This window comes from Protopterus annectens, chromosome 1.part0 (assembly GCF_019279795.1).
Source record: "Protopterus annectens isolate FY-2018-M chromosome 1.part0, PAN1.0, whole genome shotgun sequence".
In the NCBI taxonomy this organism is placed as follows: domain Eukaryota; kingdom Metazoa; phylum Chordata; order Ceratodontiformes; family Protopteridae; genus Protopterus; species Protopterus annectens.
In genome coordinates this window covers 119,870,432-119,890,146 of record NC_056725.1, presented here as the reverse complement: position 1 = coordinate 119,890,146, position 19,715 = coordinate 119,870,432, and the positions used below count along the sequence as shown (strand labels likewise).

Sequence of the window (19,715 nt, the reverse complement as noted above, 5' to 3'; positions counted from 1 at the left end):
AGATAAACTCCAGAATGAGTGGGGGATGGCGGGAGGGTAACCTGGATTGCAACAGTGAATACACTCGAACATCTACATTTATGGTAAGTGTACACAACTGTACTATGTTCTTCGTGTTTCACTGTTGCAGTCATTACATTTGGGTAGAATCCCAAAGCTATGGTTGGGAGGCTGGAGCTAAACAGCATTAGGTGCAGCCATAAGGCCCTGCAGAACTGCAGTGGCAAACCCTGCCCTAGAGGTGCAAATGATAATGCTTTGCAAAGGTGTGAACAGAACTCCAAGTAGCAGCCTCTAGAATGTCTTTGGTTGGTACTCCTCTGAGAAAGGCTGCTGAAGCAACTGCAGCTCTGGTGGAATGAGACCTAATGCCCTTGGGCACAGGTTTACCATGGTGTAAGTAGCAGAAACAAATGCAGTGGCTTATCTACTTTGAAATAGTCTGCTTTGAAATAGCCTTTCCTTCTGATCCTGTAGCATATGTCACTAGTAATTGCTCAGTTTTTCTTAGAGCTTCAGTCCTGCTCAAGTAGGACCTTAGCTGTCTGTATACGTCCAAGGAATGCAGAATTCTCTCCCCCTTGTTCTGCGTATTTGGATAAAAGGTTGGCAGATGAATAGTTTGGTTAAGAGCCACACTGGAAAGCACCTTAGGCATAAATGTAGGATTTGTCCTCAGAGACACCCTGTCTGGGTAAAATATGATAAAGGCTCTACAGCCATGAGGGTCTGTAGCTCTGAAACTCCTCTTGCTGAAGAAATTGCTAGTAGCAGAGCTGTATTCCATGATAAGAACTTTAAATCAGCGGTAGCGGCTGGTTCAAATTGAGGCAGAGTGAGCTTTTCCAACACATAATTGAGGTCCCATGCAGGTATTGGTGATTTTCTAGGAGGCCTTAAATTTTTGGCTCCTCTAAGATACTGATTTAGTAAAGGATGAGAAAAGATTGGTGGCTCTGTATTGTAATGAGCCGAAATGGCAGAGGCATGGATTTTAATTGATGAGAAAGACAGGCCTTTGTCAAGCATCTCAGTCAGGTATTGTAATATCTGAGGAATATTTGGTTCTGCTGTATCAGTTCATTGTGCTTGATTCCAAGCACAGAATCTCTTCCATTTATCAGCATAAGATTTTCTAGTAATAGGCCTTCTGGCTTCCAAGATGACATCCATCACAGCTTTACTGAGAGGTGTTGTTTGTATAACTACATGATCAGCCATGCTGCCAGGTTCAGTGCATGGAGTTGATTGTGCAGGATCCGATTGTTTTGCTGAGACAGTAGTTGAGGTCTTTGAGGTAAGGTCCAAGCTGGGTATTGAGACAAGTTCCTTAGGATTGGGTACCAGTATTGGCGGGGCCAGTCCGGGGCAATTAGTATCATCTTTGGTTTCTCTTGTCTGACTTTTAGGAGAACCTTGGGAAGAAGAGGCAGAGGCGGAAAGGCGTAAACTGATAAGTTTTTTCAACTGAAGAATAGGGCGTCCACTTTCCATGCTTGTTTGTGATAAGTCCTTGTGCAGAATCTTTTCAATTGATAATTTTGAGGAGAGGCAAACAGATCTATGTCTGGGCTCCCCCATTTCTTTGTTATCATGCTGAAGACTTGTGGATCTAGTTTCCACTCGTGAGGATCCATAAGGTTTCTGCTTAAATCGTCTGCCAGATTATTTTGCTTTCCTGGCAGGAATTAAGCTTGAAGATGCATTTGGTAAGTCAAAGCTGTGTCCCACAGCGCCATGGCTAATCTGCAAAGGGGGTATGAGTGTGTGCCCCCCTGCTTGTTTATATACCACATGACAGTGGTGTTGTCTATCTTTATCAGTAGTTGTCCTGGATGAAGTAAGTCCTTGAAGGCTGTTAGGGCATTTTGAACAACTAGCATCTCTTTCTGGGTGATATGTAGATGCATTTGTTTTGGGGTCCACATGCCCTGAATGCATCTTCCCGCCATGTGGGCCCCCAGGCATAATCTGATGCGTCTGTTGTTAAGGTTTGGCTGGCAGGGGTAAAGTGAAGGCCCGTCCCATGTTTTGGTGACATGCCTTTGCCCACCATAGAAACTCCTGTTGTAAGCAGGGAATGAGAGGAATCATTGTTTCCAGACTGTGACAATGTTGACTCCATAAACTTTTTAGGTACCATTGAAGTTTCCTCACATGCAGTCTTGCATATGGAATCAGTAGAATGCAGGATGCCATGAACCCCAAAGCCTGCAGAATTTGTCTTGTAGATAACTGGGCTTTTGTTGCCTTCAGTTTGAAGTAAGTAGTCAGTTGCCTTTGCTTGTCTGGCGTGAGGTAAGCTATCTGGGCAGTTGTTTTCAAGCTTGCACCCAGGAATGTTATCTTTTGTGAGGGTACCAGTTGTGATTTCTTTTCGTTTACTGTGTACCCTAGGCATGTTAGAAGCCTTTTCACAAATGCCAGGTGTTGAAGAAGAATGTCCTTGTTCCCTGCTTGAACGAGACAATCGTCCAAGTAAGGATATATTTGTATAGTTCTTTGTCTGCAAAATGCAATTACTGGTGCCAGGCACTTTGTAAAGACCCTGGGTGCAGTAGATAAAGCCAAAGGGCAGTGTAGAGAATTGGTAATGCATTAAGCCAGAGTTGAATCTGAGATATCTTCTGCACGATTGTCTTATTGGGACATGCAGGTATGTCTCTTTTAGGTCTAATGTCACCAGCCAAGCATTCTTGTCCAGCATGAGCAGAAGCTGCTGCAAAGTCAGCATTTTGAATTTTGGAATGTCAGGGTATGTGTTCAAAATCGATGTCCAGTATTGGCCGCTAGGCCTTGTCCTTTCTGGGTACCAAGAACAGTCTTGAGTAAAAACCTTGCCCTTTTTCCTGTTCTGGTACTGGCTGAATGGCCCCCATATCCATGAGGGACATAACCTGTTTCTGTGCCTCTGCCCATTGATTTTTTGGCAGATCTGGCCAACCATTTGCCATTGGCAGAGTATGGAAATGGAATCTGTATCCCTGTGATACTATGTTTAGCACCCACTTGTCCTGGGTTATTAACTGCCAATTTTGAGCTAAAAGTGCTAATTTTCCCCCTAAGGGTGCTGCCAAAAGATAAGTGCTTGGTGTAGATAGTGGGAAGTCATTGGGACTGTTTTCTGTAGGTTTGCGCTTTATCTCCTCCAGATTTGGAGGTAGAAGTGCCCCATTGCTTTGACCTGTATGAATCTTGTGCCTGGTATCTGGAACCCTTAGGGCATCTGGATTCGTCCCTTTGAGCTCTGTCTGACACAGGAAAGGACCAATTTTTTGTAGGCCAGTGTCTACTGAATCTTGGTGGCTGCACTTGTAAGAAGTCTTTTACAGTTTGCATAGACTTAGCTTTGTCTTCCATTTTCTTTAAAACCTCTTCTGCCTTAATACCAAACAGAGTATCATGCTGTAAAGGTGCATCTAGCAATTTAGCTTTAACATGATCAGGCAAATTTTGTTCCTTAAGCCAGGCATGCCTCCTAATCACAGATCCAGTAACTGCGGCCCTGCAGGAGGCCTCAAAGGAATCAAAACCACATTGCAAAGTATGCTTTACAACCTGTTCAGCTGCATGCAATAATTCCTGAAATTCTTTACTTTCTGCACATTCAGAAATCAACGTAATTTTCTGTTTCAGCAATCCCATAACATGTTGTTGATACTTGAGCATATGAAATTGACAGTTTAAGGCCCTAATTGCCAAGGTTGCAGATGTATAAACATTTTTCCCCATCTGTCCAGTGCCCTTGAACCTCTGTCAGAGGGGGTAGGATTTTTTGCTGTTGAGGCCTTAACTCCCTTTGGACGGTGTGAAATAGTTTCAGGATCAGCAGCAGGGTTTCTAAATAAAAAAATTTATGTGAGTCAGGGACCCTGTAATATCTGTCAGACTTGCTGGGAGACGGAGGTAAGGAGTCAGGGGTCAAGCTGGACTCCGAAAACACATAATCCACAATGTCTAAAACAGGAGGTATGGCTAAAGGCCTGTGCTGAGGGAGAAGGAAATCCCTAAGCCTCTTTTTGATTCTGAGAAATCTTGACTCTCCCAGTGAAAATGCTCCCTCAAAGTATGCAAGGTTTCTCCAAATGAATAATCCTTAGGTGATGCAGATGGTATAGACTCCTCTGCATCAGAATCCTCATAGGGAGGTATAGATAATTCCTGATCAGAAGAGGAATAAGAAGAAATAGAAACCTGATCTGAAGATTCATAATCAGTGTCTTGCCTAGGCCTCTTATCTGGAGGGGGATGGGAATCCCTGATCAAGGTAATATGGTCTTCAGCCATTTTGATCATCTGTTTTTTAGGCATAGAGGCCTGTGCATGTGGCTCATGTGTCGTTTTTTTAGTTTTAGAAGTTGCTTTTGTCTTTGGTTTTGCAGCTGTCGTCTGTTTGATATACAAATGTTGAGGCCTGAATACACTCTCAGAAGCCGGTGCCTGCTCAGCGGCTCCGGGACCTACGGATGCATCTCCCAGCATGCCAGACTCCACATGGGTGTCAGTAGGAGCCTGCGACTCGAACGTAGCGGGTATCAGGGGCTGCGAAAGCGCCTGAGTACCGGCGAACCGGCAACTGGCTTAGGAGAAGCTTCGTCGTCAGTTTTGGACCTCGACTGTCTCTCTCTGTCCTTTTCTTTACGTTTTTTATGTACTCTGGTAGTCGGATTGCTATCCAACGACATTTCTGGGTAGTTAAATCTGTTTCCAAAATACTTTGAGGCAAAAATATACAGACGCTTAGTGTGTTGGTTAAATCTAGCACAAAACCGACAGCCAGGCACGTTCTGATCAGGGCCTAGGCAAGGAATACAGTATAAATGGAAATCCTTATGAGGTATTTGCTTCCCATAAGTAATACAATTATTAACTTTTTCCTGACATCAGAATGGAAATCCTTATGAGGTATTTGCTTCCCACAAGTAATACAATTATTAACTTTTTCCTGACATCAGAATGGAGCAAGAAAAAAGTTTCTCCAACGGGGTACTTGGCTTTAGTGAAGACTTCGGTTCTGAAACTCAAACTCGAATATTTCAGGAGTCGGCCGACCGGCACTTGCGAAATGCTTCTGCTTCCGGCACCGCGCGGCAAGAAAGACTAAAGAAAATGGCATTGGCTGCATGTTTTATACCCCTGACGACCTGACGTCATGGAAGTGGAGACAGCAACCGACGCAGGACCCAAAACTTTGGAATTCAGGCCGACTGAGGGTAACCTGCCAGCAGATTACCCAAATGTAATGACTGCAACAGTGAAACACGAAGAACATCAGTTATAAATTCAACCAAATCAATAAATGTTAAATAGCACTGGGATAGCTTGAGAAAGTGCAAAAAAAATCATCTCAGCCCTGCAGGTCCACAAATGGTTTTGGACGCAATCAAAGGTCTTGCAATCACAGGTGTCCAAGCCAGGCACATTGGTTGATTACACATGCCTGACAAGGTGAAGCTGTGGACCACAATTATTAAAAAGTGAAGGGATTTATTTGAGAAGGAAAATGTGCAACAGATAAAGTGGAATAAGTTCTTTCTCCCCATAGACCCACAATTACCATATCTTAAAGGATAACTAAAGGTACAAAGTTAAAGCGCTCAATCATCACACAAGCCAAAGATTACAAATCAAAGTGGGGTGGATTGTTGGAATGCAGGTCGTTAAGGACAACAGTAGCAACCATATAGATTACTATACTTAAAGCAGCTGAAAATAATTTAAGAAATAAGCCAGCCCAGCAGAACAGAAAGGAGATTTTACCAGTAGAGATGAATGTCAAGTGGGGGCACAGAAAACAGGCAAGAGGGGGTTGGAGTATATCTGTGAAAATTAGCAAAGAAGATAAGGTATGGGGAGCAAATAGTGAGGGAGGGAAACACCAGAATGCTGTAAAGGAGAAAAAAGAATTTCTGATAGGATCTTTAGAAATAGAAAGGAGCAAATAGAGTATAAATAAATGGAATTTGTGGAACAATACCTGCAAGGCATACCTCTCAACATCTAGGTGCAAGAAATCTGGATGAAGCTAAAAAACAATGGGGAGATCTGAGGCCCAAACTCAGACACATTTTAAATACTGCTCTTACAACCAGAACATTGCTAGAATAATAATGGGTGTGTTGTTATGCATTTTCTGAAGGATATAAAGTCTGAAACTCATTTACTAACTAATTCTCAACGGATTTGCCATAAAACCTCAATTTTATAAGTAAAAGATCAAAAATAGAGAAAAAATGGACATTCTGTGAAAATCTAGACAGTAGAGAGTTACCTGCAAAATAATGTTCATGAGGAGGAGGAGTTAAATTTTGGGAAGGCAGAACTTGATCAATTTATGTAATGTTTACGTTACTGATAATTTAAAAAAAAGAAAGAAAGAATAGGTACGTTTGTAATGCTTTTTGTTTTTTTAAATGAAGACATATCCAGGTCATTACTAAAAATATACGGTTATACTAATAAGTATTTTTTTCAAAAAAAGGGCCGCAATGAAATATGCAAGAAACAAAGCAGAATACAAATTTAAGGATGATACAGATACCAAAGGAAATTACAATTATTTCCTCAGTTATGGCAGGATATAAGAATAACGAGCTCATCCAAAACAGTATCACACAATCCAGTCCTACGGATATAAGCAATACAGTGGAAGACAAATTTAGTGCCATCTTTACTCCACCTATCCACACTGTTGCCTCAATGCCATTGAGAATTTAGATACCCCCACCTTGGAACAAGTCTTAGAATCCTTATCAAAAGCTAAAAACAAGACTTGTTGGGCCAGATGGCACTGATGATAATGACGATGAAGATGCAGGCTGATGTGTTAAGTAAGCACTATCCAGGCCTCCACTTAAAACTGTGCTGCCACAGTCGATCCACAGGTTAGTTTCTGATACCTGGAGAATAGCCACTGTGACTCCTGTGCAAAAGGTGGTCCCCTACATACCCAAGTAATTATGTGCCTATTAGCCTCAACAGCCTTAAACGCAAAGCCAGGCACAAGCAACCTAACTAATCTAGACCATACGCCGTTTGATTTAGCGAAGGGCAGGCCCCATCTCCTGAACCTAGCAAACATCCTAGAAAAGATTACAGAAGCTGCGGCTGCATGCATGCTGCTTATTGTGAACTGGCCAAGGCTTTGACACCAACACCCATGGTGGTACCACTGGAAAATTAGACAATGCAAACTCCATTGCCGTCTGGATTGCAAACTAGCTATCTAACAGATGCCAAGTTTTGAAAGTTGTTGATACCCTCTCCGAATATAAAATTGTAACATGTAGGATACCATGGGGATCACTGCTGGGTCCTCTCCTGTATGGTAGTTACCTTACAGACATCCAAAGTAATATTCCAGAAGTATGGTTGACAAAGTCTGGTAATGGTTACAACCTGACGACGGTCATCTGCTTATCCACCGATACTGAACTGCTCCAACAAGGGATGGAATACGAGCATAGATGCACTCAAAACATTCTTAAGCTAAATGCTCCAACTTCATGTGTTATAAATGTTGGTAGTCTTCAGACATATATGATCATCAAAAACCTGGGTACCTATGTGGACAACTCGCATTCAATCACTTTCCCACCACAGTTAGGTAGTCCTGCTATCTGTTCAGTTAATTTCCAAAGGAATATGTTCAAGACTGAAAGAAGTGGATGAGGCACGATCCAAAGAAGAATGGCCCAGTGGACTTCCCAGTAAACAAAAGTACAGTTTTGTACCTACCATAAATGTAGATGTTCGAAGATCCACATTGCTGCAGTCCTTACACTTGGGTAGTCCGCTGTCCTCGGTCGGCCCGAATATCAAAGTATAAGGCTGACGTCGGTCAGGGCGCATTTGACTGACATCAGGACGCCAGGGTACAAATGCGCATGCCCGACGTCATATCCTCAGTCTTTTCTTGCCCCAGATGTCAGAAGACCCTAAAAATAAAGGTCAAAACCAAAAGACAGCAAACAAACAACCAACCACCCTTGCACTAACTATATGTACAATATATACAATATACACAATATGTACAACCCAACTCACACAACCACCTCTAACTATAGAGGGGAAGGAGGGAAGGTAAATTGGACTGCAGCAATGTGGATCTTCGAACATCTACATTTATGGTAGGTACAAAACTGTACTATGTTCTTCATCTCACATTGCTGCAGTCCTTACACTTGGGTAGAATCCCAAAGCAGAGGTAAGGGAGGATGGCTAACTACAAGGAAGCAGGAGCTGCCAAAATGCCCTGCAAAACAGCAGTGGCAAAACCAGCCCTGGACTTAGAGTAAAGTGGCAGGTGATAATGCCTAGAGAAAGTATGCACAGAACTCCAAGTAGCTGCCTCCAAAATATCCTTGGTTGCCACTCCCCTCAAAAGCTGTTGAAGTGGCAGTAGCCCTAGTGGAATGAGGCCTAATCCCAGCTGGAATCTCCTTGCCATGATGGGAATAACAGAAAGCAATGCAAAACCCAATCCACTTAGAAATAGTTTGTTTTGACACAGGCTTGCCCTGAGAACTCAAAGCAAAAGAAACAAACAACTGCTGAGACTGCCTGAACCCTTTAGTTCTGTCCAAATAATAACGCAACTGCCTGTGAACATCTAAAGTGTGCAAAATCTTTTCCCTTTATTTTGGGGATTTGCATAAAAGTAGGCAAATGAATAGTTTGGTTTAAAGCCACACTAGAAACCACCTTAGGCATAAAGGAAGGATTAGTACGTAATGATACCCTATCCTTATGGAAAATCAAGAAAGGCTCAACCGTCATAAGGGCCTGTAATTCAGAAACCCTTCTTGCAGAGGTAATGGCCAACAAAAAGCAGTCTTCCATGATAAATATTTCAACTCAGCAGTAGCTGCAGGCTCAAAAGGTTGTAGAGTGAGTTTCTCCAACACAAAATTGAGATCCCAAGCAGGAGTAGGAGCTCTTCGTGGGGTCTTATATTCTTTGCCCCTCTAAGAAATTGCTTGAACAAAGGATGAGAAAACAATGGTGGGTCGCAATCATAGTGAGCTGAAATTGCTGCAGCATGAACTTTAATAGAAGAGAAAGACAAACCTTTGTCTAGTAACTCAGTAAGATATTGAAGAGCCACACACAAATTAGGCTCAGAAACATCAAAATCTTTTGCTGCACTCCAAAATAAAAATCTCTTCCATTTGTCTGCGTACACTTTCCTTGTACTAGGCCTTCTAGCTTCCAAAATAACATTCAAAACTTGCTGAGGAAGTGGAGGCCCACTATGGTTCAAAACAGAATATGCCAGGCTGTTAGGTGCAGAGAGTGAAGCTTGACATTTAGCAAATGGCTGTCCTCCTGCGACAACAGGTGTGGAATCAAGGCAAAGGCCATGGAGGCTTCCGTACCAGACTTCTCAGTAATGGGTACCAGTGCTGTCGAGGCCAATCCGGAGCTATTAAAATCATCCTTGGCTTGTCCTGTCTGACCTTTAGAAGTACCTTTGGGAGGAGAGGCAGAGGTGGAAAGGCATACACATGGAGATTGCTCCAATTGAAAGAAAGAGCATCCACTCTCCAAGCTGTGGGATGAAACCTTTTGTGCAAAACCTTGGCAGCTGATGGTTTAGTGGAGAAGCGAACAGATCTATGTCTGGAGTTCCCCATGACACTGTCAATTTCTGAAATACATGAGGATCCAATTTCCACTGTGGGGATCCATAATTGCCTGCTCAACACATCTGCTAAGGAGTTCTGTGCTCCTGGCAGAAACCTTGCCTGAAGATTGAGCTGTAAACTGAGAGCAGTCTCCCACAAAATCATTGCTTGCCTGCATAGAGGATAAGAATGTTCCCCTTGCTTGTTGATGTACCACATGACAGTTGTGTTGTCTGTTAGAATCAACACCTGCCCTGGAAGAAGTAATTCCTTGAAAGCTATTAATGCAAACTGGACTGCTAACATCTCCTTCATGTTGATATGTAGATGTTGTAGTCTGACAGGCCACTTGTTTTGTATCCACTTTCCATTTAGATGAGCTCCCCAAGCTTTGTCTGAGGCATCTGTCGTTAAAATCTGACTCGCCTCTGGCCGGGTCACAGAGTCCCTTGTTTAGGTGACATTCCTGAGCCCACCACAAAAATTCCTTTTGAATGCAAGGTATTATTTGAATGACAGTGTCCAGATCCTGGCAGTGCTGTGACCATACATTTTTGAGATACCAATGTAGCTTCCTCATATGCAGTTTGGCATTGGGAAGCACCAGAATACAAGATGCCATGAACCCTAAGACTTGAAGGACTGTCCTTGCAGTCAGCCCGGACTGATGAGATAGTTGATGGAAGTAAAGGGATAGACTCTTTTGTTTGTTCGGGGTTAAAAAGGCCATCTGGGATGCTGTATTCAGTCTCACACCCAGAAAGCACATGTCTTGAGAGGGTACTAGACTGGACTTTATTTCGTTCACAGAATACCCTAGGCATCTTAGCACTGCTATCACATATTCCAAATGAAGAAGCTCTTCCCTTCCTTGAGCCAGAATTAGGCAGTCGTCCAAATAAGGATAGATCTGTATTCCTTTTAGTCTGAAGAAAGCTATCACTGGAGCCAGAACTTTCGTGAACACTCTGGGCAGTAGATAAGCCAAAGGGCAATGCAGAGAACTGATAGTGAGAAGTCCCAGCTCCAAAACGCAGATACTTTCTGCAACTTAGTCTGATAGGAACATGAAGGTAAGCCTCCTTGAGATCCAAAGTTACCATCCAATGATCTTTGCCCAGCAGAGGTAAAAGCTGCTGCAACGTCAACATTTTGAACTTGGGAATGTCCAGATAAGTGTTGAGGATAGATAAATCCAAAATTGGTCTCCACGTGTTCCCCTTCTTTGGTACTAGGAACAGGCGAGAATAAAATCCTAGGCCCACTTCTGGCAGAGGGACCGGCTGTATGGCCCCTAGTTGGAGCAACAGAGAAACCTGTTTGTGAGCCTCTATTCTTTGTTGAGGAGGAACGTCTGGCATGCCTTTGAAAGGAGGCAAGGTATGGAAATAAAACCTGTAGCCTTGGTGTATGATATCCAATACCCATCTGTCCTGGGTAATTAAACTCCAATTTTCTTTGAAAAGTGCCAACCTTCCTCCCAAAGGTGCCGCCAGACGAGCAGGCTCTGGCAGCTGAAAAGGTAGGTCATTGGGTCTGCTTACGAAAGGACTGACCCCTGCCCTCACCTGAAGCCTGTGCAGGAGAACTCCCTGTTCTAGGCCTAAAAGAGCCCGGAGCTCTGCCCTGAGCAGGCCTAGATCTACCCCTAGACGGGGAATCATAAGAAGCACACGCCCACCCTTTAGTAGGCCAATTTCTACTAAACTTTGGAGGCTGGACCTGCAAAAATCTTTAACAGTCTGCATAGACTTAGCCTTGTCTTCCATTTTCTTTAAAACTGTCTCAACAGGAGGACCAAACAACACGTCAGATTGTAAAGGAGCATCTAAAATCCTTGTTTTAACATGTTCAGACAAATTCTGATCCCTCAGCCAGGCGTGCCTGCGAAGAACTGACCCAGTGGCAGCCACCCTAGACGAGGCCTGTACAGCATCAAAACCACATTGCAAAGAATGCTTACCCACCTGTTCAGAAACATGCACTAAATCTTGCAACTCTTTACAATCAATACCTACTGCCAGAGCATCAACCTTAGACTTCAATTGTGAAAGGAGATAGTTTTGGTATTTCAACATGTGAAACTGGCAATTCAGAGCCCTCATAGCAAGAGTGGAAGAAGTATAGACTTTCTTTCCCCATCTATCCAAGGCCCTAGCCTCTGTCTGCAGGAACCGGATTTTTAACAACAGAAGCCTTAACACCTTTAGGCCCCTGGCTAACAGTTTCTGGGTCTGCCCTAGGACTCTTAAAAGATACTTATGAGCTTCAGGCACCCTGTAATACCTATCCGGCTTAACAGGAGCAGGAGGCAAAGAATCAGGATTAAGAGAAGCCTCTGTAAAACATCTTCCACTACATCCAAAACAGGAGGTATAGCCAAAGGCCTATGCTGGGGTAAAAACAGAAATTCCCTAAGCCTTTTCCTGGAATCAGAGAAGTCCTGACCTTCCCACTTAAAATGCTCCCTCATGGAATGAAGAGTTTCTGAAAAAGAAAAATCCTCAGGAGGAGTAGCAGAAGGAATAGAATCATCCACATCAGAATCAGAATAAGGAGAGTACTCCTGCAAGTCTTCAGCCGAAGACTCTGAAACATCTGAAGCCTGCTCAAAACCCCCCAGCTCAGGTTCCACCCTAGGTCTCTTATCAGGAGGGGGCATAGAACCCCTAATCAAAGTAATCAAATCTTCTGCCATTTTAAGCATATGCTTCTTGGGCACAGTACCTGAAGAGCTAGGGGTAACACCAACTGAAGCTAAACCTGGCCTGCCCCTGGGAGAAGCCTTTGAAACAGAAGGAGAGGGCCTAGCCACCTTAGGAAGGGAGGGAGTATAGTAACCTGAGAAGCCCCTCAGCCTGACTTGTCTCCTGAGAGGCCACATCTTGCAATAATAAGGTCTCACCCTGGGAACACAAAGAAACCTCCGGTGGAGCCACCGGCTCCACCGACACCTCTAAAGAACCGACAGACGGTTCTTCTAGCCTAGGCTTAACTGCCTTGTCCTTGCGCTTCTTCGAAGAAGCGGGCGTCGGAGCATCCGACGGCATTTTATAGTTGCACCGCTTCCCAAAGACTAACCTTGCACAATCCAACCTTCTCTTTATAGTGCGTTTGTTAAATCTAGCACAAGAGCGACAGCCAACAACGTCGTGCTCAGGCCCTAAGCAAGGAATACACAAAGTATGATAATCTCTATGCGGTATCTGTTTCCCACAAGAAATGCAATTATTGACTTTTTCTGACATCCGGTAAATGACTGAGGCAAGAAAAACTAAAATATTCCCTAACGGGTACTTAGCCAACTTTGAACTCGGTCTGAAACTTCTAAATCGAAAAATCTCAGAACGCCAACCGGCACTTGCAATGCTGCTTCTGCATCGGACCATGCGGCAAAAAAGACTGAGGATATGACGTCGGGCATGCGCATTTGTACCCTGACGTCCTGATGTCAGTCAAATGCGCCCTGACCGACGTCAGCCTTATACTTTGATATTCGGGCCGACCGAGGACAGCGGACTACCCAAGTGTAAGGACTGCAGCAATGTGAGATGAAGAACATCTGCAAATAAGTTATCCTGCCACTGTATATTCACCTTTGAATAGAATACACCATATGGAATGTACAAATCCAAGCACAGTAACTCAAACAGAAACTATCAGTGATTTTTAACAAAAAAAAATTTAAAGGCCTTAAATTCTTCAACTATCCTGATAGACTGTCACTTTGATTTGTCTTTCAGCTTTTCCCAGTAAGGGGTCACCACAGCGGAACTTCGGTCCGCTAATGATTGGCAGTAGATTTTTATGAAATGCCGAGGTGCCAGCTCGATGCCCAACCTTCAACGAAGCCATGCCCAATTATGCATGCATGTCTTTCGAACACTACCCAACCACGGGGAGGGATTGTCACTACTCTCCTTATATTCAGTAACCTACCAGATGCTCACAGGTGACCTGGCTTGCACATTTTGAGCCATGAAAGGCCCAATCTGGATTGAGCTCCCATTTCTTTGCTAATCCATTAGTTCTACACACACATATTACACACCTAAATCGACACACACAAAAAAAAAAAAAAACAAGACTTGTGGGGAGATAGGTTCCTAACTCACTGTATTCCTAGCTTATGGAAAATTTTCCATTACGAGTCAAGCAAAGTAGTGCTTTGTCTACCTTTAAGGATAGTCTTTACGACTGGATGGGCAAACAAAAATTTACAACAGAACTATCATGTACATCCCTGCATAATTTAGGAGGCAAGCACTATTAAATGCTTATCAATGGTGAAAAGGTGTCTATGGTGAGGCATCTTATGGGATATGTAATCACTTGCCTAATACTGTTCTTATGTCCCTGTGAAAATAATTTGAAGCATACAGACATGGAATACAATCTTTCCCTACAAGCTGGTAAATTTTTGGTGCTTCAAACAGTTAAGTAAAGGCTGAATAGATGCCGTCACGAGTGTTCAACTTTTGGAAGTGGTAGAAACTGTCACTGAAAAAAACAAAATTCTTGACTAGAAATGGTACACAGAAAAAGGGCGATTTCCTCTGCTGTAGTCTTAACCAGTGCTAGGTAGGAAGACTTAATTTTCTGGTTAACTGAAGATTTGAAATGGTGCTTATTTTATAATCTGAGAAGAGAGAACACAGGCAAACATAATTTATTAGGGATGCCTCTGACTTCAACATATTAGGCAGGCAAACAGATAAAAACAAAACAAAAACTTCTGTGGCAGGTGATATTCATTCATTACATCCAAAATTAAATTTGAAGATCTCCACAGGTGATTAAACCAGTGCTTAATTATACACTCCAATTTCAGCACAGTGAATAAACAATATACTCTCTCATTCACAAAGATATATTAGTTTTATTGGACATTATTTATAAGCCAAAACTTGATATGCCTCTAGAGCCCACTGATTCTCAGCTATGCCAATATTTACACAGCTGACTGGGAGAACAGAATAGAAAAGGAAATAGCACCTACCAGTAGCTTTTGTTAAAAAAAAAAAAAAAAAAAACAGGGTGGAAGTGAGGTGGAATGCAAACTCTTTCATGCAAACACTTCAATACACCTTGGTAAGTAATTACATTAGAGAGCCTGTTTACTTTGATGTGGTGCTTTATAAAATAAAATGAATGAAATCAGCCTGATGTATTTACAGAAAACAAAAAAGACAGAAATATGTCAAAGCACTAGTGAAGGGCACAGACTTCAGCTAGCATGCAGACAAAGTACAAAACAACTTAAAGGGCAAGGTTGTAAAAACATGTTTTGCATTCAATGCAACTGCAACTACTACAAAAGGAGCAGCCCTAAGCCGAGAGCTGTAGTCATAAACATAGGTCCTTGATATCTAGATATGATCTTCATGAGTTTAAAATAAACAGGATACTCAAATAAGCAAGGGACAGTACAGACACCTGATCCACATATGCTTAAACTGCACATTATATACTCTGGACCTGCCAGTTTGGTGCCACTAACACGCAAATAAATGCAGTCATGTAAATAACAGGCACTGTAATTTGTTTATGCAACCTAGCACTGCATTCCATGAACCAGGTTGCTATTTGTTCTATGTCAAAGATGGTGTATGCATAGAGTTCTTGCAATATTTTCTGTGCAGGAAAATACACAATTGTTTATAAAGCTCAAGGGCCTGATTTCAAAAGAGCTGCTCTCAGTGTGAGTTATTTACTTTGGTGTGAGGCCTACCTATAAAACAGGTTTACTCTGGGGGCCAGATTTCAAAAGGCCTGCTCCAAGTGTAGTGGTCAATGACAACCCACCCCTGTTAACCAGTAATCAAGGAGCCTCAATCCTCACAACTGGCAACAGTAGGGGACATTTACTGACAGGATAACAGCTACACACACAGTATTTTGAGATGCAGCTCTCTGCATCAAGTGCAATTTCCCTTAAGAGCACACAGAGACCATAGTCAGTCAGGGGCTGGTTTCTCCCTTTCTCCAGATCCCCAATAAGACTCCCCATTGGCACAGCTATAAAGTTGAGATCGCGGCTGAGTGAACAAGCAAAGACATCCAGCACCCTCTCTGTCCAACCAGTGGTTCATGTCCTTGTCCACGTAGCTGACACACATACACACATACACACATATACACACACACACACACACACACACACACACACACACACACACAGACACACACACACTAAGGTTTGATTTATACACACACACAAAAAAAGGCTGGCACAGGTGTAGTAGTTATGCCACCTTCTGCCCAGACTATAAGGTTACCTGTGCCACCAGTCACTCCTTATCGGCTACTTTAGGGCCCTTAAAGGGTGTCCAATTTTACTGTACAATATTAATACTAATACAAATGGTGGTTTGACCAACAACAAGGCTAACAGGAATGGCCCATACAGTGTCACCAAATAAATACGCAAGTACTCTCAAAACAAATATCTCTACACAGATCAGCCACAATGAAAGGTTTAAATATATTTAATAAATAATAAAAGAACCAAGACAATACTAAATATATACTCACAGTGAGAGTTCAAAACCACAGAAAATATTTAAAATAACTCTGCAGTACAACTCACAAATAAAGAAAAATAAAATCTAAACTAAGATTTGCTATATTCCTGACCATACGTAAGAGAGTTACTATACCCTAATAACTTACTTAGAGCAAGGCAGATGTAGTGAATGGTTCTTGTTGTTGGGTCCAATACAGAATGCTCTGTCTCACTAAGAGACTTCTAAAATATTACTGCTGGGAGAGCTAACAGAATGACATCACTTCTTGTCATCTGACATTTAGTTCCCAGGAAAAACCCCCACTGCAGGAAGCTGGCAGTATTTAACATCTACCTGTAAAAAATACCCAGACAAGGGCTTTTGCTTAGATCTTTGTCAGGTGCTGGAAGTCATAAAACAATTGCATTCCTTCATGCTTCCAAAGTAGCACCTAGTACAGAAGGTGTCTCTGGCTGCACTGCAACATCTTTATGGCCTAGTCTATGAAATGATTAATTTCAAATATTTTTCTAAAGTTTCCTGGACTGAGGTTAACCCTCCAGTTTCCACAACATATACATTTAAACTGTTACAACAGTGCATGTACATTTATGTTCTCTTCCAGCAGGGCACACTGTGGATACATTTTAAGCACAAAGGCTTTACAAATACCTTTTCAACACAAATATTTGTACAAAACAGTTTGATATACACATGACAAACCGGTCTAATACATTTGTAACACAAGCATCTTGTATAAATAGTTTGATATTCACAAATGACATACAATTATTTACAAAATTCCATCTAGCTGTGCTGGCAGTACCTCTCATCACAGTCACTAACAATCAGAGAAAGTATTTGGGAATGGGGCCCTACATATCTCACTTTAACAACACACAAAAATGCTCTATATAAAAACACTCACACAACAATGTACATTTACTTTATGCAATTCCTTGCTTATCTGACAACCAAATAAAATGGCCGACAAGGCGCTCTGGACAATGACAATGGCCACAGGCAAAAATTACATAATGACAATTTACAGAATTAGCTGCAATATTTTAACATTTACAAATGATAGTGTGAAGTTATTTACTATGCTTTATAAGGAAATATAATAGTTGGTCTGTACACAAATTTAAAATTTCTGACCAAGTCTGTAGGCTAAACAGCAGAAGTGCTGCAGTGCAGGTTATGAGAACATAATTACCTGGGCCTTAAGGAAATGTCTTCAATTATTCCTTTTTGAAATCTAAACCAATCAGGTCTTAACTTTTGCCAGCAAACTGAAACATGAAATGCTTAAGCATTAAAGTGACACATATAAAGACTCTGATACTGTTAATCAATGGGAAATTATGCTGATATTTGAGTTATATTAAATTACTTGAATTTTCTGAACAAAATTAATCTGGACAGTAGGTTTATTGGAAAGTACAGCTGGATTTGAAAAAAAGCCAAAAATTTAGAAAGGATACTCAAGTAAAACATTCTAGTTATCACCTCTGCCAAAAAATACCATCTACACTTACTAGTAGAGTCAAGAGTATAAGACACACAATTTGAAAAGATATTTGAAAAGATATTTACCTCTCCATGATGTTCCAGGAACAGATATTTATGCCGATGTAAGGTATCAATAGCTCTTGTGAGGATCAGTGGAAGTCTGTCTTTTACAGTAAGATATGCGAAGGAACTAACAAAAATAAATAAAAATTAAAAGTTGGTTGAAAATAATCCTACCGACAAGCAGCAGCAACATAATTTAGCACAAAATATTTTAGTCAGGAATCATTAATATCACAGCATGTTGATTCAGTAGAGGAAGCTCCCACAAAAAAAATAAGTTATGTACTTACCATAACGTTCCATCTGTGTTGTCTATCTTCATTTATCCTTGAGAGATGGGTTCGGTTCCAATCTCAGAACGGACCATACCTCCCAATTGTACCAAATCACTCAGTTTTTACAGAGTTTTGGGGTACAAATAATGGGGTGCCACGATTCCCCAAGTGGCATCCCCTTCATTCCAGATTTATTTTAAATTTTTTTTTGCGCTTTGGAGCTGACATCACGTGCGCAATGGCATGAGCAAAAGGGCTAAGCGAGCGCGGAAACGTCTGCTTTCGTGCTTGTGAACTAGCTGCGAGCGTGACTTCCAACTTACTGAAGGAAACGTCTGCTTCTGAACTAGCTGCGAGTGTGGAATGAGCTTTCAACTTACTAGCTGCGAGCTCTTAAGTCTTTGGAGTTGAACTATGCAAGCGCAGACATTTTCTTCCGTTGTGAAAGTTACTCAAGGAAGCTTTGGAGCTGAACTTGCATTCTACTTGTCGGAAGCATGGAAATGGGAAACTATTGCTTTTCAGGTATTTTTCTTTGTGAAAGTGAAACGTTTTGTGTGTGTGTGTGTGTGTGTGTGTGTGTGTGTGTGTGTGTGTGTGTGTGTGTGTGTTTTTGTGTGTGGTGTGTGTGTGTGTTTTGTGTGTGTGTGTGTGTGTGTGTGTGTGTGTGTGTGTGTGTGTGTGTGTGTTATCTGGATATCTTTTTCATGACCTTGCTTTGGCTGTAGCACTGCCATGTATGGTAACTTTGCTGAAGTGCAAGCACACAAGTTTTTGTCATTTTGCACATATCTGTACTATTATGCATTGTCAGCAATTCATAGTTTCATAAATACCATCAATAAAGATTACAACCTGCCAGCCATCAAGAAGTTGACTGCAATAATTTCATTATGACATTTTCTATTTTCTGTAGATATACTAAGATCATATTTACAGAAAGTTAATGATTTTTGACTGTAAAAGAAAGATTATTTCATTTTCTTGAAAGGCACTGTTTAATAAATCCGACACATTTTTCTGTTATTGATACTTATTTTATTATTAACTTCCCCATTTCTGGTGTTAGCTCCCCCATGGTGCATTCCAGATTAGACTTAACTGGAATGGATCAGATTTTGCATTACAGACCAAGCAGAAATCACTTTAAAAGTTGTGTAAGAAATTGGTATAATGGCAATTCCTGAAGCCTTTTTGAATAGCTGAAGCTCTCCACCCCTGTTATTTTTCTGCAGAGTAAATGCACTTAAGTTATCTTTTTTTGTTCAAAGATCTTTCAAGTATTTTTGTTTGAAGGTTATAAAATGTAGTGTTATATTCAACAGTAGATCCAGTCAGTAAAGTTGAAAGTGATGCAATGATTTCCCTGGAGTTCCTAAACAGGTCATTTAACTGTGTGAAAATGCCCCCAACTCAATACATCTGGTGGCTAGAGGTACTCTGGCTCAAACCCTGTACCTTTGGTACAGGTAAAAAGAGCCTGAAGTCCCTAGTCACCACCACTTGTGAATTTATGCCTCATATTTTTTTCTATTCCTTATTAAATCTGTGGTTTTCAGGATTTTTCTGGCAATGGCAAATAAGTGAAGGATTGAATTCTCTAAATAATGACAGGCATTTGAATTTCAGACTTCATATTCTTCAGAAAATAAATGGTAACACAAAACCTTTTATTCTAGCAATTGTCTAAGTTTATAAGATCAGTATTTGAAATGTCCCTATTTTGTAGCTGT

The 19,715-nt window shown here is 41.6% G+C and overlaps 1 protein-coding gene across 1 annotated transcript in view; it reads right to left on the bottom strand.

The window, feature by feature from the left end:
- Positions 1–19,715, bottom strand: part of ARMT1 (acidic residue methyltransferase 1) — a 352,965-nt gene that overhangs the window by 248,384 nt on the left and 84,866 nt on the right. The window contains exon 2 of the mRNA XM_044088624.1: positions 17,729–17,834. Within this exon, the coding sequence (XP_043944559.1) occupies positions 17,729–17,834 (106 nt within the window). The remainder of the gene's footprint in view (positions 1–17,728; positions 17,835–19,715) is intronic.